This window comes from Artemia sp. Qi Xiang Cuo, chromosome 8, assembly GCF_049724085.1.
Source record: "Artemia sp. Qi Xiang Cuo chromosome 8, ASM4972408v1, whole genome shotgun sequence".
Lineage (NCBI taxonomy): Eukaryota > Metazoa > Arthropoda > Branchiopoda > Anostraca > Artemiidae > Artemia > Artemia sp. Qi Xiang Cuo.
The window spans coordinates 67,945,253-67,969,241 of NC_142801.1; the positions used below are offsets into that span (position 1 = coordinate 67,945,253).

General features: G+C 36.8%; 1 protein-coding gene across 1 annotated transcript in view; it reads right to left on the reverse strand.

Moving 5' to 3' along the window:
• Nucleotides 1-2,170: 2,170 nt before the first annotated feature.
• The window catches only part of LOC148949738 (7-methylguanosine phosphate-specific 5'-nucleotidase-like), a 60,787-nt gene continuing 38,968 nt past the window's right edge, over nucleotides 2,171-23,989 (reverse strand). The window contains exons 4-5 of the mRNA XM_089092770.1: nucleotides 4,273-4,463; nucleotides 2,171-2,346 (exon numbers count right to left, since the gene is read on the reverse strand). Coding sequence (XP_088948896.1) covers nucleotides 2,200-2,346; nucleotides 4,273-4,463 — 338 coding nt within the window. The 3' untranslated portion in view covers nucleotides 2,171-2,199. The remainder of the gene's footprint in view (nucleotides 2,347-4,272; nucleotides 4,464-23,989) is intronic.

Here is a 23,989-nt window from a genome sequence, read left to right on the forward strand (position 1 = left end):
GGGGGGGGGATTTTACGCTGAGGACTTTTCTACGAGGGAATTCTCCATGAGGAGGAAAGTTTCCAGGGAGTGAACTTGTCAAGGGAAATTACACACTGGGGGAATTTGCCAGAATTCTTATCAAAAATTCTTTTTATGTCTTGCTTTCTCTTTTCCGTCTCAGTTTTACGCGCAGAGTGGTTAAGAGTAATTTTCTGGTAAATGTTCACCGGGATTGAATTGTCTAAAGAATATTTCCCTGGGGAGGGGTTTTTCCGTGGAGGTTCTAGTGTTTTTTAATAAACGATCAGAAATTAAATAAAAAAAACAAGTTTTTTCAACTGAAAGTAAGGACAACATTGAAACATGAAACCTAACAGAATTATTACGTATATAAAGGGGGTGGCCCCTCCTTAACACCTCGCTCTTTACGCTAAAGTTTTAATTTTGTCGCAATTCTTTAATAATGACTCCTGAAATACGAGGGCTGTTTAATTAGAACAATAAGACGCTTTTTTAAAAGTATTAAAAAACTTTAGCGTAAAGAGCGAGATGTTGAGGAGGAGGCACTCCTCATATACGTAATAATTTCTGTTCCTTTTAATGTTGCTCCTTACTTTCAGTTGAAAAACTTGTTTTGTTTTTTAATAATAAGAGAAAGGTTGAAATTATGGGACATGCTTTGCAAATGAAGGATGACAGATTCCCAACGATAGTTCTTTTCAACCATTTATATAGGGAAAAACGAAAAACAGGTCCTCTCCGTGTGGGCTGAGAAGAGACCGTAAGGAAGAATTTAAGGAAACATGGAGCTTTTCGAATGGGGGCAAAGCTTAAACTTTGAATATATTGAGACGGAGGAGTAATGTACGCAGCTGTTTTGGCCATAGGTGGCTTGATGCTTCGGTGAGATATCAGTAGTAGTATTATCTGAAATAAATATAACTTAAAGGGGAGGATATGATATGATTCTTTGAAAATTATTCATTCCTAGGGCAGAATGATTTAGTTTAAAATTTTGGCCCCTTAAATAATGGATTAAGCCCAGGGTTCTAGTTAGAATAGACGTTTTTTGTTAAAATTGATTTCATTCTTCACGGCCTTGGAAACAATATGGGTGATACATATGCCATCCAAGCTGAAAACACGAGAAATCAAAGAAACAACAAGAGAAGTCCAGGAGTAAACTTATTAAGTCGAGCCACCTCTTCCATATTATGTGGTTGCAGGAAAAAAAATGAAATAAGTACCACATTAAAGGCATTTTTTTTTACTAGGAAATGCTAGTGCGCTGCCTGTGATACCTTTTACTATCCTGATGATGGCGCAGCCAATTAACATTAGTCACGCCATGTTTTCACTTTTCCAATTTCAAAAGGATAAACACTGAGAAAAGAAAGAAATAAACCAGCTACTAGATATTTTTATTTGTGAAAGCTGTCAAAATGGGGAAAATGGAGTAAACTCACTATTTTATGTTATTTTTTCACCCTCTCCCTCCTTCCAAAGTTTTTATTCATGGGGCTACCTCAGTGAATTAGTCACCATCATAAGCGTCACCTGACATACCTAAATAAATACAACAATATAATTTTTCATTTTCTAAACCAAATTATTATCACAAAAGTACCATATACACCAAAATAAAACGTTTTGCCCCCCCCCCTCCCCCACCCATGGACCCATCTTAGGTCAATTCATGTCTGAAAACAACGATTTTCACCAATTTAAGCAGGTTCAACTGTGAAAACATATAAGAAAAAGTTGATAGTAGAATTTTAAGCACTATTTGGCTGTAAAAAGTGCCATCTTACCACTAAAAACTATACTGCTGCACATAAAGGTCTCTTTCATTAAAAATTGAATTCCTGAATTTCACATATTCCAAAACCAAAATTTCATTTTTAGTGTCCTTGGTACTTTTAAACAAAATTCCCGATAAACGAAAATTCCAGAAGTATCTTTTTTCCTACCTGGAAAATACAGTACAACTCAAACTCAGAAATTCCCAGAAAACAAGGAAAAATTATCCGATTAAGTCAAAAACATAGTTGGTCTCATCCAGCCATTTCATAACAACTTGATAAGCCACATATATAAATAAGCCTTTTATTTAAATAAGCCACTTATATTCCTTTTTTCTAAATTCTGAATTTTAAAAACTCTGGAAACTCCGAAAAACATGGGAAGTTTATTCTAACAACTCCCTCTTAAACGTAGTTAGTCCCATCCAGCTATTTCATAACGGCGTGACAAGCAACAAATAAAAAAAGCCCTTTGTATGAATAAGCCACAAAGTTTCATTTTTTCACCGCCTTCTAAACTTACCGAGTCTGCTGTTTCTGTACTTTTTGATCCTTCACGTCCCTAAAAGGATATTAAATTAAACGATTTCAAAACAAAAAATATGAAAGAACAACTCAAGTTGAACTAGACCAAACTACAAACTTTCTTTAGCTTGCTCTGAGTAGGGCTGTCAATATTGGGACCTTTTTCCCATTAATTTTTTCGTGGGGGAAAGGAATTTTTCATGGAGGGGAGCTGGATTTTCCGGTATTATTTAAAAAACGATCCAATATTAAATAAAAAACAAATTTTTCAGCTGAAAGTAAGGAGCATTGGCGCCCATGAACTCAATTTTAGGGGGGCTTACCTGGTCTAATCGGCACTTCCAATGCTGTACAATAGAAATCTCGAAACGAAAATATAAAATAAAAGGCAGTGTCTTTCACCCAGGGGGGCTGGTGCTCCCCTGCGCCCCTTACGGGCGCCCATGGTAAGGAGAAGCATTAAAGCTTAATACTAACTGAAATTATTACGTATATGAGGGGGTTTCCCCCTCCTCTATACCTCGGTCTTAGCGCTAAAGTTTTTTTTTGAAATTTTAAAAAGCTTATTATTTTAATTAAACGACCCTTGTCTTTCAGGAGTCATTCTTAAATAATTGGAACAAAAAGTCAAACTTTAGCGTAAAGAGGGAGGTACTGAGGAGGCGGCAACCTCCCTCATATACATCATAATGTCCAAAAAGTAGCGATATTAGTATGTAGCCCGTTCACTTCCTTGTATTAGTCTACAAATCACATATAAAAAAAGAAAGAAAAGGAAAACTTGGGCAAAATCAAGAGAAAAAAAAATCCTTCATCTCAGTGGTCTACCAGAGGAATTACTTTGTTTTTGTGCGGCAAATTTGAAAATGAAATGAATGACATGATTTTTATCAAATAATAAAGTGTTTTGTTCAAACTGAGTCTAGGAGTGCAATGTTTTTAACCCCATATTTCAAAGCCTCTATGTTCTTTTAGCCCTATGAAAATTCTCATATTAGTCTATGGAATATCAGAATATGGAGAATACTCTATATTCTCCAAAGTTCTCCCCCATTTTTTTCTTCATTCATAAATTTGGTTGAGAGATTATTAGCAGCTTGTCGAATATTTGAAAACCAATTAATTCGACATCAACATGAAAGTTATTGGGCAGATGCAAGTATCCGGACGTGGTAGAAGGACAAGAGCATTAAAGTCCAGAATGATAAATTGAGTTGCATTCAAAGTTCTTTAGTGACCAAGTGCTGTTGCATGATCAGTAGCATCCCAATTGAGTTTACACTCTCTGGCAGACTACTTAGCATTCAACCTTCATTTGCAAACATCAATGGATTCAGCAGTAACTGTTTCTTCAGATAGTTTGTTCCAACTAATGACAGTTTATGATGAAAAGATTGAGTGTGGACTCTAGATATGGTAGTCTGCTTGACAAGTTTCAGGTGATGATCTCTAGTTGTTGAGTGGGGGTTAACAGTAGGGAATAATGCAGCTAATAATGCAGCTATTAGCCCTCATTAACTTATTGGCTAAAATGGTATCCCCTCTATTTCTTCTGTAAACAAGTGTAGGGAGATTCAGCTCTGATAGTATTGCTGGATATGAAAGCTTCTGTATGCCAAATATCACTTTGACGGCATGATATGCTACTTGGCAACATTGAGTTAAAGAAGTCAATTCTCAACCCAATGACCCAGCAGTTGAAGATTATTTTGTAGAAGGGCATGATCTTCACATGACAAGGCTGGTCCAAGAAGCTTCAGGTCATCTGCATTGAGAGTTGATTTACTGCTGATAATGGAAGGAGCATAATTAATGAAGATATTACACAGTGTAGGACCAAAAACACTTCCCTGAGGAACTCTACTTAAAACAATACAATTGCCAGAGTCATCAAATAACTGAATACACTGTGATCTTAAGTAAAGTAAATCAAGGATCCAGTTGAATAAACATTTTTAATTACCTTGTCATTTAAGAATCCTATCCTGAGAATGTTTTCTGGCTCATGAACTCCCTCTGCCATATCAGCATCACCTACTGAATCTCCCATGACTATGACGTTATTCCGTTGTTTGATGTCACCAAAGTATGATGTTGCAGCCAAGGCGTGTTTTTTTTTGTTGAACATGAGAACGAGCTTTGTCAGATCATAAGCTTAAACAGAAGTGTTGTAAGACAATGAGAATAGAACAAGGAACAGAATATAGGGGTACATCACCAAGGAACAGAGCGTCTCCTCTTAATACATGCCGTGACTAAAAAGGTCTCGTTTTCTAAAATGGCTTAACGTTTTTTGTTTTTTTGGGGGGGTTTTCAAGAATCCACCGGGTCTTGAAAAGGCAGAATTATGCGTCCCTTCAAAATATATTCTATTTTGTCATGATTTAAACTCAGCATTAGTTAACTTGAATCATTTGTTAGCAAAGGTTTAAAGAACAAGGTGGGAGACTCCAAGTATGCTTTGGGAGGTTCTCGGCAAGGGTGATTTCAATTGAGTTCTTCTGGTTTCAATCCAACGCCATTTTTGAGGGATTTTAGGCTATTCTTTGAATTCCCACAAAGTTGATTTTAAAGTAACATTTTACTATTTAGACTATTAAGATTTAAGACTATTAAGAATAACTGACTAATAGTAAATTTATTAAATACTATTAATCGAAATAATAGTTATCATGCCTGAATGAACATAAAACTGGTGTTTTTCTACATTAAACGTGAAGAAAAATAGCGTGTTTATAAACATTGAGATTATTGTGGACCGAAGTTCGCTCTTTACTATGTTGCACGTTCTGAGACATCCATTTTTTTCACTAGACCATTTCGGAGGGATGGAATTACCGTTGAAACTTTGGCGGGGGCTCATTTGATCCGAAATTGAAAGTTCAAGTGTCTTTTTTAGGACTCATAAGTGACCTGAGGGCATCAAACCCCCTTCCGTGTCCTTTTAAACTTTTCTCCTCTAAAAGAAAACTGATCAAATGTTTTGGACACCCATTTTGTTCAAAAATGTCAACAAAGCCAATAACTATGCCTCCAGGGATGATATAACCCAAATAGCCCCTGGGGCAAGGGATGTGAATTATGCGAGTTGCCAAGTAATTTTACATATGGCAAATTATTGGGAAAGGGGAAAATTTTTATCCAGGGTGTGTACAAAAAGATTAAGGGCATTAAGATGAAACTTAGGCGATATTAGGGCTATTTTCAACTATATCAAAAGATACTAAATGCATCCTGGTTGTCAAAATTGCCAAAAATCTCAGGAAGAGCTAAGGTTATTAAGCTGAATCGTCCGGGGCAAGTTGAGGCAGATCAAACACGAACTGTAAGTAAGGAGCGACCCTGCTCAATAGTAACCAAAAATCTAAAAAATGATTTTGATGCCAACAGATACATCAATAGAATTAGATTTTTATGCTGATTTCCAATATATAAGTTTCATCAAGTTTAATGTTACACATCAAAAGTTACGAGCCTGAGAAAGTTTGCCTTATTTTTGAAAAAAAGGGAAACATCCCCTAAAAGTGATAGAGTCTTAATGAAACTCACAGCATCAGATTCAGCGGATCAGAGAACCCTACTGTAGAGGTTTCAAGCTCTTATCTGCAGAAATGTGAAATTTTGTATTTTTTTGCCAGAAGAAAGATTACGGATGTGTGTTTATTTTTTTTCCAGGGGAGATCTTATCGACCGAGTGGTCCTAGAATATTGAGAGAGGGCTCATTTGAACGGAAATTAAAAGTTCTATTGCCCTTTTTAAGTGACCAGAAAATGTAGAGGGCAACAAGGCTCCCTTCCACGCTCATTTTTTCCCAAAGTCACCCAATCAAAATTTTGAAACAGCTATTTTGTTCAGCATAGTCGAATAACTATGTCTTCGAGGATGACTTAATACCCCACAGTCCCGGGAGAAGGGCTGTAAGTTATGAATTTTGCCCATTGTTTACATACAGTTTTGGTTATTGGGAAGCATACAGGCGTTTTCAGGGGAGATTTTTCCTGGTGAGGTCGGGGGGGGGGGGAAGGGTTACATGGAAGGATTGTTCCACGGAGGAATTTTCATGGAGCAAGGGAACTTTCTATGAAGGGGTACCGGATTTCCCAGCATTATTTAAAAAACGATCAGAAATTAGATACAAAACAATTTTTTTCAACTAAAAGTAAGGAGCAACATTAAAACTTAAAACAAACAGAAATTATTACGCATATGAGGGGGTTCACCCCCTAGTCAATACCTTGTTCTTTATGCAAAATTTTTTTTTAGTACCTTCAAAAGAGCTATTTACTATAATTAAACGACCTTTGTAATTCAGCGATCATTATTAAAAAATTTGAACAAACTTCGAAATTTAGTGTGAAGAGCGAAGTATTGACTAAGGGGCGAACCCCCTCATTTACGTAATAACTTCTGTTCGTTTTAATTTTTAATGTTGCTCCTTACTTCCAGTTGATAAAGCTTTTTTTTTTAATAAATCAAGAGACACTATGCAAATTAATGCTGTGAAAATGGCGTATATGTAATGTCCCAGGAACGGCTAAAGGTGTTAAGTTGAAACTTTCAGGGCATATTGAACTGAATCAAAAGATATTCTGTGCCCGCAGGTTTCCAAATGGGCATTTAGGTTGCAAAGAGAAGGTACTTGCAATATTTCAGGGCCGTTTAAGGGTGGTAAGTTAAAACTTTCAAGGAATGTCGAGGGGATCTCGGACTAAACTCAAACATACTCTGTACATTCAGGTTGTCAAAAGGTTTAATCTACAATAGGTTATTAAGTTGGTAATTTCAAGGGACGTCGAGGAGGATGTTTAACTAAATTAAAAGACACTATCTGCATCCAGGCTGTTAACAAGGCACATTTAGTATGTCTCAAGAATGGATAAGGGTTGAATTTTGACATTTTCAGGGATTATCAAAGAGTTCGTGGTAACGAACTGTAAGTAAAGAGTGACCCGGCTCAATAGTAACCGAAACTCTTAAAAAAACGGAATTTTGATACCAAAAGCTCCAGAAAAAGAATCAGATTTTCATGCTGATTTCAAATATATAAGTTTCGTTAAAATTAGTACTACCCATCAAAAGTTACGTGGCTGAAAAAAATTGCCTGATAATTTGGAAAAAGGAGAAAACACCCCCAAGACTTAATCTCCCACAGTCACCGGGTGACGGGCTGCAAGCTATGAACTTAACCCAATTTTTACATATGGTATTGGTTATTGGGAAGTATACAGACATTTTCAGGGGGGATTTGTTTGGTAGTGGGGGGGGGGGTCGGGGGTTACGTGGAAAGATGATATTCCATCTTTCCATGGAGAAATTTCTCATGGGGGAAGGGACATTACTATGAAGGGGCGCCGGATTCCCCAGCATTATTTAAAAACGATTAGAAATTAAATAAAAAAAAAAACAAGTTTTTCAACTGAAAGTAAGGAGCAACATCAAAACTTAAATTCAACAGAAATTATTACGCATATAATTGGTTCGCTCTATAGTCAATACCTCGCTCTTTACGCTAAAATTTTCTTAGTACTTTCATAAGGGCTATTTATTCTAATCAACGGCCTTTGTGATTAAGGGGGCATTTTTAAAGAATTGGAACAAAATTCGAACTGTAGCGTAAAGAGCAAGGTATTGACTAGGGGGCAAACCCCCTAACGTATGTATTAAAAATATATGAATATGGAAGTTTATTTTTATTCATTTTTATTCACACATACAATATTACATGTTATTAATCCCTCAAAGGCTCATTGGCCTGTACAAAGAGGGACGGCATATGAATTACATACTCAGAGATAAAAAACAAAAGAAAATTTAAAATGATCATTTACTCACATATGAAGGAGAAGAAAAAAAAATATAGATAAAATGGAAACTATAGAAAAAATTAAAATAAATAAACTAAATTTATTAATTATATTAAATAGACTCAAAAAAAAATATATATTATTATTACTATAAGCGAATTTCTATTGTCGAAACAGAATTATGTGTATTGTCAGGTAGAACCAACATCATAATAGCTGTTACGATATTATTCATAACTCTTATCCAAGATATTAAAATATCATAACTTAAGCCATATACAGCCCTTTTAAGCTTGTATTTAAAACTATATAAAATCCAATTCAATCAACTCTGCTTATTTCTGAGGCTAGGTAGCAAAATTGACATTTATAGTTTAATTCAGTCATAAGGCTTTTAATTATTGGACTGTAATAAAATGGTGCGAAACCAATAAAATTTAACCCTTCATCATGAATGCTACTCCTTAGTGACTAAATAAGTTTCAACAATAAATATTGATAGTCATACCTGAGGCCTGGGAGTCATAGCGCAGAGAAGACCACCATAAAACACAACTAAACATTCAGGGGACATCAACTCCACAAAAAAAAAGAAAAAAAAGAAGAAAAAAAAAAAAAAAAATTATTCAGTTTGATTCTTAACTAAATGGTCCTTAAGAATCCTCTTGAAAGTGCCAAACGAGTGGCATTTCTGTACTGAAGAAGGCAGGGAGTTCCAAACCTGATGACAAGCGATGAGGGGATTGAAATCTGATCGCACAGTGGGAGTAGGAGGAATGCAGATATTATGTGAGGAACGAAGGTTATATGGAGCTGAATCAGAAATAAACTGAGGAGTTTTTTGAAGAGATTTTGGAAGATTGCCATGAAGCTGATGAAAAACAAAACAAGCACAAGAAAGAATGTAGATAGACTGTAGATTTAGAAGCGGTCTCGGTGAAGAACGGTTGGTGACCATAACCAGACGCCGTGTTTTATCATACATGGCAGAAAGCGACCGCAGTGTAGAAGGAAAAGTAGACATCCATACTATGGGGCAATAAGAGACACATGACTGGACAAGGCAGAAAAAAAGAAGATTCAGTATAGATCCAGGAAAGGTGTGATTGAGTTTTCGAATGACACCCAAACTCCGTGAAACCTTAACCCTAATCATGGCTATATGGTGTCTAAACGAAAAGGTTCTCATCAAGCAGGATACCAAGAAACCGGACCAACCGATTCTTTGGTCTACACAAGGAGCCTTGTGACACCTGAAGCTGTGTCAGTTGAGGGAAAGCTACATCAATTCGAGAAAAATAAGAAAAATATGACTTGGTAACATTCAAGGCCAAGTAATTCGCCTCAAACCATGAAACTACTCTCTCAAATATTGCCACCAGATTAGACCTGACATCAAATTCCGTCCTCCCTAGAGTCCCAAAAGTGCTGTCGTAAGCAAAAGCAACGAGGCAATCTTCATGAGAAGTAGCATTGGGACACGAAGAACCAGCCGGATGAGACAGATTGCAGTATACCAGAGAACTGGTGTTCTTGATTGCTGAAATCAGATGATTGAGATAAGTCAGTAATAAAACAGAGCCAAGAACGTATCCATGAGGGACACCATATTCTACTTCAGAAGGGCTCCGGAAAAGCGGATCAAATGAAATAAGTCTACCATACAGATATGATTCAAACCAAGAGAAAACATTTGATCTAATACCAATATGCGATAATTTCCAAAGAAGAATCTGATGAGTCAAAGAATCAAAAGCTTTACGAACATCCAAAAATAAAGCTGCCGGGATAAGACCAAAATCTATTGCCGAATGAATGAAATTAAAGAGAGATGCACAAGCATGCTCTGTAGAGTGATTCGCTTGGAATCCAAACTGGAAATCATGGATAAGATTTTTGACATCCAGAAAACTAAGAAGCCTTGATAGCATAGCCTTCTAAAAAATTTTGCTGAAAACAGATAGAAGAAAAATGGGCCTTTAATTAGCAGGATCACTCTGGGGCCCCCCTTTATACAGCACGATTACCTTCGCTCACTTGAGTGATTAAGGAGAAGTTCCTTTCACGTGCGACATATTGACAAGCTTAGTCATTGGTGACAGAATAGCAAGAAGAACGGCAAGGATAATCCTTGTAGGAATTCTGTCTGGCCCTGAAGACGATGAACCTTTAAGTGCATTTACGACCCGAGCTACCTTAAACTCAGAAACAGGGTTCAAGACCATTGACTTTCAACATGGGGGTCCAAGATAGGCTCTGAAATCGCAACGAGGAGTTGTAGAACTCACAGTTGAAGCAGTCGTTTTTCCTATATTATCAAAATAAGACGTAAGCTCTAGCTGAACATTTTCTTCTTCTTGGACAGTATTACTGTCAACTATCAGCGTTGTTGGAACTTAAGATGGAGGGGGAGTAGGTTTAAGTAAAGAATTAATAATTATCCATGTCCTCCCAACATCCTTTCCACACTCAAAAAATTTCCTGTGATAATACAGAGACCTGGCCTTCTGACACAGAGAATTAAATATATTCCTATAGGCCTTGAACCGCTGATGATGAGAAGCAGATGACGAAGCCTTGTATAGTTTCCACAGATAATTTTTCCTTTTCCAGCTTTTATGGAGGCCTGGAGTGATCCACGGATTCAGCAGTACTATCCTTTTCGAGATATGAGCCTTTCGATTCTCGTAGCAAACTTATAGGATACCTTCTTTTACTGAATCATAAGAGACATCAAATGAGCAGTTAAAATCCAAATCAGAATCCAACCTATCCAATGGTTGATCAGTTAAGCGAAATTTAAGTAGACTAATTTCACTGACTTCATAACAGAAAAATGAGATATTAGATGGCGAAGCTTTACGCTGCGATTGATTAGCAGTCATATATCGTGAAATAGCAGGAAAATGATCAGAAATATCACTAATCATCACCGAATTATCTAAGACATCTAGTGAAGAAAAAATATTATCAATAAGTGATGAATGCATCTCAGTAACTTGGGTTGGTATACAAACTGAAGGTAGAGTTCCCGCAGAAAGCATCATTGACAAAAAATCTGCAGCCGATGCAGAATTTTGATCCAGCAGGTTAAGGTTGAAATCCCCCATAAGGATTATTTTGCAAGGATGCTTTTGGACTAAGTCCAAAACCTCTTCCAGAATTTTCATAAATGAAAGAATAGATCCACTAGGGGATCTGTAAACCAAACCGACAACTAAATCCTTACAACCTGACTTAATCTCAATAAAAAGGGATTCAAAAATTCCTTTCTCATTTCTACTCAAATCACTTCGGAAACTATATACAAGATGATCAGCAATATACAGGGCAAGGCCACCTTTCACCATCTGTTTCCGGTTCATCCTCTCCATCCTAAATCTTTGGATATCTAAAAGCATATCCTTTTTTGAATCCAGGAAAGTTTTACATAATCCAATAACATCCGGATTTCCACCACTGACGATCCGTTTCAGCTCATCAAAAGAGGAACAAAGTCCCTGAATGTTTAGGTGAAGCACAGAGAAAATACCATCTTGTTTAGAAGAGGCAGAACCACTCAATTGCGAAACATTATTACTTTCAATAACTGATTTAGGATCATTATAATTCCTATTTCTACTTCCAACTGAATTATTAATTATACTTTCTATATCTAAAAGATTATTTTGTAACTCAACAAAACGTTCCCACAAAGAGTTAACATCACCCTGGTCACTAAAAGAATTAGTCATTTTACTTACGGTGGATGGTAGATCCGCTCCGTGACCAAACTCACCAGACCAAAGGTTATCGACATAAATAAATAAATAAAATCACAATAATCATACCAATAAGTAAGATACATATACATTTTATATTATTGAACAAATTAATTATAATAATTTCAGATAAATTTAGTGACTTTCTTAAATCATTAATCATACTACTCAGTTTCTGAAATAAAAAAAATAAAAAATATATAACGCTAAAGCTCCACTGCATTAATGTATCCATGAGACCAATACAAGTAAAATCATTTTCAAGATAACAAAGGATTAAAATCCCAAACTGACGCAATGACTTGTGAGAACAGGCATGTATCAAAAAAGAATAATTATTGAAATCAATAAATTTCATTGAAGTTAATTGGAACGAAAGTAAATCATTAGATAGATACGCACAAAGAAAAAAAAAGCAAAAGATGAATAAAATACGCTGAATATATGAATGGCAAGATACTAAACATATCTAAAAAAAAAAAAAAAAAAAAACAAAAAAAAAAAACAAAAAAAAAAAATATTCTTAAACAAAGTCGGCAAGAGTATTAATTTTTTTATTGACACTTTAACCGTTAGGCCTTGCCAAAATTTTCCCATGATCAGTCCAAACATTTCTATGACCAAATCTGTCCTTTGCGGAATATAGGACTTCACGTTGCCTCTTTGTCAATGCTTCCGATAGGGAAATTCCACTTGAAGCTAACCTAGCTTTTGCTTTGAAGACTTTCTTCGCTACATCACTATTCACAAATTTAACTAAAACAGGAGGGACTTTGTCGTTTAGGGAGGCATCGGTTAAAGCAGGGGATATCTTGAATCTGTAGATATTCCTAATTTGGGCAACATTAATTTCAGTCAGGTTCATTTTGGTTATGAAAACTTGCAGGATTGTTGATTGGAGGTCAGATCCGGACTGTTGCTTAACACCATGCAAAATTAGCGAATCAAGCAGCACTTCTTCTTCTTGTTCGAATGAATCTACTTTCATTTCAATTTTCATGGCTTTCTCTTCCTCATCTATAACTTGATAGAAAAGAGTTTTCAGCAGCTATTCAGTTTTTTCAAATTTTGGTTCATGATCAATAATAATCGTGTCAGATGTTTTAAAAATCATTTCTTGGGATGACTGAAGGTCATCCTGGGATGACGGAAGGTGACTGGTGGAAGGAATCAGCATCCGAAAACTTTTCATTAACCTTCTTAGTTAAATTTTGCAGGGACTATCGCTTAGTTTTTTTCAGGTCAAGTTCCGGAGACGTGATTTTATTCATCAACAAAGCACAGTCTTTTGTGTTAGAGTTCTTATTTGTTAATGCATTATAAACCTTGGAAAGGGATTTATAAACAGGTGGTGAAATTTTCAGTTCCTCAGATGCAGTCTTTACACCTGCAGTCATTTTTGCTGAAGTTCGGCTAAAGCTTGGATTATATTCTGCCAAGTTGGCTTCAACAAGTCTGTATTCGTCATGTGTCCCATAGCAAAATTGCAAATATGATGGCTTTCCTTTGCTATCCTTGGACACTTTTAGTATCTTTACTGGCCAATGAGGATAATTTTTGAAGTTAGCTAACGCGATATCAAACTCTTTAAATGCAGGCATTTCCTATTAAGGAGAGGAAAAAAGTAAAAACAACTTATCTTTATCTAAGTAAAGAACCTTTATGAAAAATTTAGCTGAAGTAATTCTCCAAAGATGTAATAATATATATCCAAAATAATCTATAAAATCCGCTAATATCAGTCTATTTCAATGCTAATTAGTTTTGCACCAATGGTGACCACAGATAAATTAGCTCGAAGTAGGTTTACTCTAGAAAAGTCAATGGCGCAATAAATTTCACCTGTGTCTTAATCCGTTTAGTTGAAGAAACCAGTTCTTTATTGTTCAGAGACTATAAAATATCCGTTTTCAAGCTAGGTGTTCACTGAATGAATGCGAGTGGAATTACGTAAGTTCGTTACGTAAGTTAATTCGTAAGTTACGTATATCTATTACTAATAAAAACGTTCATAAATAAAATTAAACAACTTTCGAGAAAGCCATTTAACCAAAAAAAAAGTAAAATTAACCTGGAAATTTTGTTTTAATTATTCATGTACGGCGAGCCAAAATAAAAACCCTGCATTAATTCAAAAACGGTCAGAAACTAAATACAAAAAACAAGTTTTTTAACTGAAAGTAAGGAGTGACATTAAAACTTAAAACGAACAGAAATTATTCCGTATATGAAAGGGGCTGTCCCCTCCTCAACGCCTCGCTTTTTACGTTAAAGTTAGACTCTTTCTCACAACTTTATTTTTTAAAACAATAAAAAACTTTAGCATAAGAAATTAACATAAGTTGGGCGCAAAACCCATATACCTTCCCAAGGCCAGAACAAAATTTGCACTTTACTGAAAAAATACAAATTAATGTGCATTGTCATTTTAATATACATATACTGATATTTATTAATAAAAATTTTAAAATTATTTTATTTATTAAAGTTATAAAAGTAAAAAGATTTATATTTTTTTCAGTAAAGCGCCAATTTTTTTCTGGCCTTGGGAAGCCATAGGGGTTTTGAGCCCAACTTATGTTAATTTCTGCTCGTTTTGATTTTGACTCGGTTATTTATTTTAATTTCTGTTCGTTTTGGGTTTCATTTATTTATCGATGCTGATTTGTGGTAGTTTCGAGCTTGGTAGATTATTTGATTTTATTTTTACTCATTTTTGTTTAATGGAGTTCTTTACTTTTCTTTGAAAAACTTATTTTGGGGAAAAAGTTTTTTTAATTAATTTCTGTTCGTTTTATATTGACATAGTCTTTTCAGGGAAAAAGAAAATTACACTTTAAATCTTTTGGTTTTTTAGAACTTTATAGTTTGGCCTGCTATTTGTATGCTGGAGAACACCATTTTAAAAATCTGGACACAAATAGTACTGTTTAACTTAGTTTCATACCTCCTCTAGTTGACTTGATACCATTCGCAAAAAAATCTGTTTATTTTCTTTGATAGCTTTGATACACTTACACTATTTCGATTTGGTTAAATTTTAAGAGCATAAGTAGCCTCGAAAGTTTGAACATAATAACCTCAGTCGTCTTGGGATAGTGCTGAGATATCTTATTGGGAATTAGCATTATCACAGTGCATTTTGATTAAATCTTGGGGCAATATTTAGTTTTTAAACATAATGAGCAAATGGGAGAGTGGAATTGGAAGGGGGATTAGTTGCCTTCCACTCACTTTCGACTATTAAAAAGGGCATCAGCCCATTCTATTTTCAATAGAATGAGTCCCTTTCGAAGTTCCCACGACAACTCCTTCGATACGAATTGCCCTTGTTTAAACAACAACAACAACAAAAAAAATATTACTAATCACTTTCAACTGTTAAAAAGGACACTAGCCCTTTGAATTTCAAATCGAATGAGCCCTTTTCTGAAGTTTCTACGACAACTTCTTTTATAAGAACCTTATATGCCCCCTGGGCATAACTTAAAACCCTTGCCCTGAGGGCTGTGGTGGAGTATCCTCCTTAAAAATATATTTTCTATCTGTAAATCAACTACGCTGAACAAAATGCAACTACGCAGCTATTTCAAAATTTTTTTTGGATGGGTTTGGGGGAATGATGGGTGTGGGGGGGCTAGTTGCCCTACAATCACTTTCGACTATTAAAAAGGGCACTAGCCCTTTGAATTTCCAATTGAATGAGCCTTTTTTGAAGTTTATACGACAACGCCTTCTATAAAAACCTTATATGCCCCCAGGATATAAATTAAAACCCTTGCCCCGAAGGTTGTGGGGGAGTTTCCTCCTCAAAAAGATATTTTCTATATGGAAAGCAACTACGCTGAACAAAATGGCTATCTCAAAATTTTGAATGGATGTGATTGGAGGAATGATGGGCGGGGGGGGGGGGGCTAGTTGCCCTCAAATCACTTTCGACTATTAAAAATGGAACTAGTCCTTTGAATTTCCAATCGAATGAACCTGTTTTGAAGTTTCTACGACAACGCCTTCTATAAAAACCTTATATGCCCCAGGGTATAACTTAAAACCCTTGCCCTTAGGGTTGTGGGGGACAACCCTACAACATATTTTCTATTTGGAAATCAACTACGCTGAACAAAATGGCTATCTCAAAATTTTGATTGAATGTGTTTGGAGGAATGATGGGCGTGGGGGGGGGGCTAGTTGCCCTCTAATCACTTTCGACTATTAAAAATGCATACTAGTCCTTTGAATTCCCAATGGAATAAGCCTGTTTTGAAGTTCCTACGACAACGCCTTGTATAAAAACCTTATATGCCCCCAGGGCATAGCTTAAACCCCTTGCCCCGAGGGTTTTGGGGAGTGGCCTCCTTAAAAACATATTTTCTATCTGGAAATCAACTACGCTGAACAAAATTGCTATCTCAAAATTTTGATTGGATGTGTTTGGGGGAATGATGGGCGTGGGGGGGACTAGCTGCCCTCCAGTCACTTTCGATTATTAAAAATGGAACTAGTCCTTTGAATTTCCAATCGAATTAGCCTGTTTTGAAGTTTCTACGACAAAGCTTTCTATAAATACCCTATATGCCCGCAGGGCATAACTTAAAACCCTTGCCCTGAGGGTTGTGGGGAGTGGCCTCCTTAAAAACATATTTTCTATCTGGAAATCAACTACGCTGAACAAAATTACTATCTCAAAATTTTGATTGGAAGTGTTTGGGGGAAGGCTGGGCGTGGGGGGGATAGTTGCCCTCTGATCACTTTGGACTATTAAAAAGGGCACTAGCCACTCGAATTTCCAATCGAGTGAGCCCTTTTCGAAGTTTTTACGACGATTCCTTCGATACGAAGTGCCCGGGTATGGATAAAAAAAAAACATAAAACAACACATTGTGCCCACATCGTTCTTTACTTTGGCAGCGCTAGCGCGCTGCCTATGAAAAGGTGGGTGTGAGAGGGGGGTTAGTTACCGTCCAATCCCTTTCAACTATTAAAAAGGGCACTAGCCCTTTGAATTTCCAATCAAATGAGCCTTCTTTGAAGTTTCTATGACATCGCCTTCTATAAAAACCCTATATGCCCCCAGGCGATAACTTAAAACCCTTGCCCCGAGGGTTGTGGGGGAGTGTCCTCCTCAAAAACATATTTTTTGTCTGGAAAACAACTACGCTGAACACACTGGCTATCTCAAAATTTTGATTGGATGTTTTTGGGGGAATGATGGGCGTGGGGGGGCTAGTTGCCCTCCCATCACTTTCGATTATTAAAAAGGGCACTAGCTCTTTGAATTTCCAATCGAATGAGCCTTTTTTGAAGTTTCTACGACAACGCCTTCTATAAAAACCTTATATGCCTCCAGGGCATAACTTAAAACCCTTGCCCCGAGGGTTGTGGGGGAGTGTCCTCCTCAAAAAGATATTTTCTATTCGGAAATCAACTACGCTGAACAAAATAGCCATCTAAAAATTTTGATTGGATGTGTTTGGAGGAATGATGGGCGTGGGGGGGGGGGCTAGTTGCTCTCCATTCACTTTCGACTATTAAAAATGCAACTAGTCCTTTGAATTCCCAATCGAATGAGCCTGTTTTGAAGTTCCTACCACCACGCCTTCTATAAAAACCTTATATGCCCCCAGGGCATAGCTTAAAACCCTTGCCCCGAGGGTTGTGGGGAGTGGCCTCCTTAAAAACATATTTTCTATCTGGAAATCAACTACGCTGAACAAAATTACTATCTCAAAATTTCGATTGGATGTCTTTGGGGAATGATGGGCGTGGGGGGGACTAGTTGCCCTCCAGTCACTTTCGATTATTAAAAATGGAAGTAGTCCTTTGAATTTCCAATCGAATTAGCCTGTTTTGAAGTTTCTAGGACAAAGCTTTCTACAAATACCCTATATGCCCGCAGGGAATAACTTAAAACCCTTGCCCTGAGGGTTGTGAGGAGTGGCCTCCTTAAAAACATATTTTCTATCTGGAAATCAACTACGCTGAAAAAAATAGCTATCTCAAAATTTTGATTGGATATGTTTGGGGGAATGATGGGCGTGGGGGGATAGTTGCCCTCCGATCACTTTGGACTATTAAAAAGGGCACTAGCAACTCGAATTTCCAATCGAGTGAGCCCTTTTCGAAGTTTCTACGACGATTCCTTTGATACGAAGTGCCCGGGTATGGAGAAAAAAAACATAAAACAACACATTGTTCCCACATCGCTCATTACTTAGGCAGCGCTAGCGCACTGCCTATGAAAAGGTGGGTGTGAGAGGGGGGTTAGTTACCGTCCAATCACTTTCAACTATTAAAAAGGGCACTAGCCCTTTGAATTTCCAATCAAATGAGCCTTCTTTGAAGTTTCTATGACATCGCCTTCTATAAAAACCCTATATGCCCCCAGGCCATAACTTAAAACCCTTGCCCCGAGGGTTGTGGGGGAGTGTCCTCCTCAAAAACATATTTTCTGTCTGGAAAACAACTACGCTGAACACACGGGCTATCTCAAACTTTTGATTGGATGTTTTTGGGGGAATGATGGGCGTGGGGGGGGCATTTGCCCTCCGATCACTTTTGATTATTAAAAAGGGCACTAGCCCTTTGAATTTCCAATCGAATGAGCCTTTTTTGAAGTTTCTACGATAACGCCTTCTATAAAAACCGTATATGCCCCCAGGGCATAACTTAAAACCATTGCCCCGAGGGTTGTGGGGGAGTGTCCTCCTCAAAAAGATATTTTCTATTGGGAAATCAACTACGCTGAACAAAATAGCCATCTAAAATTTTTGATTGGTTGTGTTTGGTGGATTGATGGGCGTGGGGGAGGGGGGCTAGTTGCTCTCCAATCACTTTCAACTATTAAAAATGGAACTAGTCCTTTGAATTTCCAATCGGATGAATCTGTTTTGAAGTTTTTACGACAACACCTTCTATAAAAACCTTATATGCCCCCAGGGCATAACTTAAAACCCTTGCCCTGAGGGTCGTGGGGGAGTGTCCTCCTCAAAAACATATTTTCTATCTGAAAATCAACTACGCTGAACAAAATGGCTATCTCAAAATTTTGATTGGATGTGTTTGGAGGAATGATGAGCGTGGGGGGGGGGGGGGGCTATTTGCCCTCCAATAACTTTCGACTATTAAAAAGGGCACTAGCTACTCCAATTTACAATCGAATGAGCCCTTTTCGAACTTTCTGCGACAACTCCTTCGATACAAAGTGCCCGGGTATGGAAAAATAACCCCCAAAAACAACACATTGTACCCACATCGTTCTTTACTTAGGCAGCGCTAACGCGCTGCCTATGATAAGGGCATTAGCTCTATTCTTGTTTGAGATAATTTCTGTTCATTTTAATTCAGCTGATCGTTCATTGTATTTCACTTTATTAGTTTGACTAAGTTTGAATTATGATTTGAATTTGTTTCTGCTCGTCTTCGATTTAATGAAATTCTTTATTTTTATTTGAAAAAGTTCTTTTGTAGATTTTTTTTTCCGTAAATTACATTGGAAAAAGACCTGCCAATAAGTGATTCATCTCAACGTCCTTTTCTTGGGGGGAGGGGAAGGGGGATTTACGGGTGAAATTTTCATCAACTCCCTAATACTGAAATATTGAATTAAAATACCGATGATTTTACTAAATACTGAATTAAATGACTTAAGGGCAGCGACTTAGGTAAAGCACTAATAAAAACAGGTAAATTGCAAAGGGGTAAAGCCGAAATATCTTTTTCAAGCCAAAGAAAAGGGACAGATGAGCGAGTATTATAATTTAAGGGATCTAAATAAATTGATAATACCGCCACAAGGAAGTAAATTTCCCTAGGGGTAAGGCAAGTACTATGAGGAGTTTTATTTTTACGAGTATTTAAGAGGAAATGCTCTTGCTCAAGTATCGTCTTGTTTCATACAGTAGGAAGAGCACTGGCTTCTGCCCCCTTCCTGACACCCATGCACCCAGGGTTGTAGTGGAGCCGGAGCAGAGCGGGCTAGGTGACTGGCTAGGCGTTTGGACAATGGATATGTGGGATAAGAAAAAAGAAGCTTATCCTTGGTTAGACTGTAGGGATGGAACGATGAGCTGCAAAATATGCAGTGATTTATCCAGCCTAGATGCTTTTAAAGCCTAGCGCATTTCTTTATCCAATGATTGGCATTCTTACCATATCACAAGTAATGGCTCCTAAAGAGATGCTCAGTTGAAATTGTTACGTAAAAAGATTATTGAACACAAGCAATTACAAGCTCGTTTGGCAGCACAAAAAATAATTGAAACTTCTAAAAAGCAATCAATTGAAACAGTTTGTAACGCTTTCAATAAAACTCATAAAGAATCAACTATATCAATTTTTAGGTCTGCTTATTATTTGCCTATAAATGATCCACCATATTCGGATCATTTTGATTTATTAGAACTACAACGATTAGATGGTGTCAATATTGGAGTTGGGCTACATTCCTGTTATAGTGCCACTACAATTATAGATCACATTGCTCAAGAAATGAATGTTAAAATAACAAGTAAAATAAGCAATGAGGGAGGTAAGATCTCCATAATCTTAGACGAGTCTACTACCTTAAGCTCTAAGTCAATTTTAATAGTTTATTTAAAGTGTGAGATTAACAAAAATAAAGATCTAGAAACCTTGCTCTTAGATCTAATAGAACTTTCAGATCAAAAAGCGGAAACTGTATTTGAAGAAGTTACAAAAAGTGTCATTAAATATGGTTTTGACCATGACTATATATATACATATATATATATAAAACTTAGTTGCCTTCACTAGTGATAGAGCCAATTCTGGCGTATATATAAAGTTCCTAACTGGATTTACCAATTGAATTATTTGGCAATGTATGAATCACGGAATAGAGCTTGCACAAACTGACGCTGTAGAAGAAGTATCAGGAGTCAACCACTTCCAATCCTTTATGGCCAAACTGTATACAGATTGCAGTTTATCTCCTGAAAATCAACCTCAGTTATCAGAATGTGCATCTAAAAAAGTGCGAAACTAAACAAAATAGGGCGTGTATAAACACTAGATGGGTGGCTAGCTTATTCAGAACTGTTACTGCGTTTTGGTATAGCTACAGTACCCTGGTGGCGCACTTTTCCTCTTATAAAGATGATACAACCAGAACATCAACAGAAAGAAGCACTTTCAAGGGCCTCTTAAATCGACTAACCTCAAACCAGTTCCTGCTTAATTTAGCCGTCATGTATGACATACTTTGTGAGCTCGCAACGCAGTCAGAGAGTCTCCAAAATCGTACAATGACAATTGTAAAAGCAGACAAACTTATTAGAAGATCTATTAGATACATCCAATCACTGAAGGAGAGACCAGGGACAAGAACCTTAGAGGCTAAGATAGCTATAAAGGAAGGAGTTTTTTACTCTGTTCCATTATGATAAAATGAAAAGTTTGTAACCATTAATGTAGAACTACTACTATCAAGAGTGGCAAACAACCTCAACAGACGTCTATTTACCACTTAGGGATAGAATGAAGAGGCATATAAAAATTATTAGATACATTTCAAGTATTGGACCCAGATCACTGGCCGACAGAAATTTCTGTGAGGTTGGGTGAAGAGAAAATACGTAGTTTGTGTAAAAGATTCAATTTGGTAAACGTAAAGTAAATTACTCTTTCAGCGATTATTTTGACTGTAGTAGACGTGTCCTGGATGGGCTGATAAAACTTATTAACAGCACTAAGATGATCAGTTTCAGTTCAGCAGAGAGTGAACGTGGGTTCAGCCTAATGAACATTATTTTGATTGCAACAAGGAACCTGCTGACTGTTTCTCACGTTTCTTCTCTTTTATTTGTAAGGCTTCATATAGTTCCTTTGACCTTTTGAGATCCTTATCCCTATGTTAAAACGTAGTTAAGGTCACATCGTGCTGCTGATGACACTCGGATGCGATTAGCCAAGTGAAAAAACACAGATGCAGAAGACATGAAGCACTCTGGACTTGCAGTTATTGATTAAAATTTTTATAGTTAACAAACTTCTAAATATTAACATTATTACAATATTTCAAACTGTATTTCTAGTAGTAAGGGTGTATAAGATTTGAAACTTACATGGAAACTTACACCTGCGGCATGAATATACAGTGTGGTTTGACGATTACATTGCAAAAAGCGACCAATCTTTTACCTATAAAGTGGTCAAACACGTTTTGGAAGTCTGGTTGTGATTGTATAAGACAAGCAGACTGGTTATTGTTATTGTTACCAGGAGGAAAAAGTCTCCTGGAATTAGATTATGCTGATGATTTAAGCGTCCTAGTTGAAAGTGGGAGCAAAATGAATGAAGTTTTAGAGGTTTTGCGAGTTCAGGGTGCTAGAATAGGTTTAAAAATTAATGTTAAAAAGACTAAGTCAATAAGTCTAGGAATAAATGAAGATGAAAATGTGACGTTGGATAATGAAAAGATTGATCAGGTGGGCAGCTTCACTTACCTTGGTAGTATTATTAGTAAAGATGGCGGGAGCAGTGGAGATGTTAAAAGTAGAATAGCCAAGGCTCAGGGTGTTTTTTCACAGTAAAAAAAGGTTAGAAGAATAGGAAGATAAGTTTGCAAACCAAGATTAGAATATTACTAGCTACAGTGATGACAGTGGTCTGTTATGGCTCTGAAGCATGGACGCTCCGAAAAGCGGATGAAGATTTGCTACATGTTTTCCAGAGAAATTGCTTAAGGATAGTTCTGGGTACCCGGTTGACTGACCGTATTTCAAACAATAGGCTCTACGAAAAATGTAGTTCAATACTGCTCTCTAGGGCTACAATGAAAGGAAGGTTGAGGTGGCTAGGGCAAGCTGTGCAGATGAAAGATGACAGATTGCCGAAGATTGTTCTTTTTGGTCAACCGTCTACGGCTAAACAGAAAGCAGTTCGTCCTCGTCTGGTGTGGGAGGACGTCATAAACAAAGATTTAAAGGAAATGCGAACTTCGTGGGAAAAGGGGTGACTTTAAATATATTAGGATAGAGGAGAAGCTTGCGTAGCTGTGTTGTCCTCAGGCGACTTGATGCTGTGGTGAGTTGTTAGTAGTAGTAGCAGTAGTAGTAGTAAATTAGATATACAGAAATAGTAGAAAGGGTGTATAAGATTTGAAACTTACATGGAAACTTACACCTGCGGCATGAATATACAGTGTGGTTTGACGATTACATTGCAAAAAGTGACCAATCCTTTACCTATAAAGTGGTCAAACACGTTTTGGAAGTATGGTTGTGATTGTATAAGACAAGCAGACTGGTTATTGTTATATATTTCAACTATACATGGAATTACGCATGAATATGCATTACATTTTGACATGAACATTGTAAAAAGCGAGCAGTACGAGCCGGGATTCCCCACTGGTTCCTGAAGTCTAGCTTGTTATACAAGTTTGCTTCAACACCACGTTTTCAACCAGACTGGTTTTTGAGACAACACCCATAAAGCGAGCAGTTTGAGTGGGGATTCCCCACTGGTTCCTGAAGTCTAGCTCGTTACACAAGTTTGCTTCAACTCCATGTTTTCAACCAGACTGGTTTTTGAGACAACATCCGTTTTTTAGGGCCAATCAGTGACAGCGGAGGTTGCTCCATATACGATAACTTGAGTGATGATTGGATTCAAATAAAAAGGAGTGATTTTCATTCATCCTTGAGGTTTTGTATATAATGGCCATGCATTACGATTAAATTTCCAAAATGTTTTAACATACCATGGATAATACATTAAATATTATTGACTTTGAAGCTATGGGTACTTTGATTTATAATGTGTGTACAGTTTAGTAAATTTTCTTAATTTATTTCCAAATAAAATAATTTTACATACTCATCCCTGCAGTAAATTTAAATTTCAGGGGGGCATAGCCCTCCCTCCCACTATACAAACTCTACAATATGATGCTTATAGTCGTTAGAAAACGTAAAATACGCTCTTTTTTCCATTATGTAAACCCCATCTTCCCCCCCCCCCCACCCCTCTGTTTACAAATTTAATTCATTAAAAATAGTTCTTTTCGTTCAAAAATGACATTTTCCCCTTCATGCTTTTAAAATGTGCTTTCTTTATCGGTCTAAAACCATCTGTGTTTATAAACCATGTTAC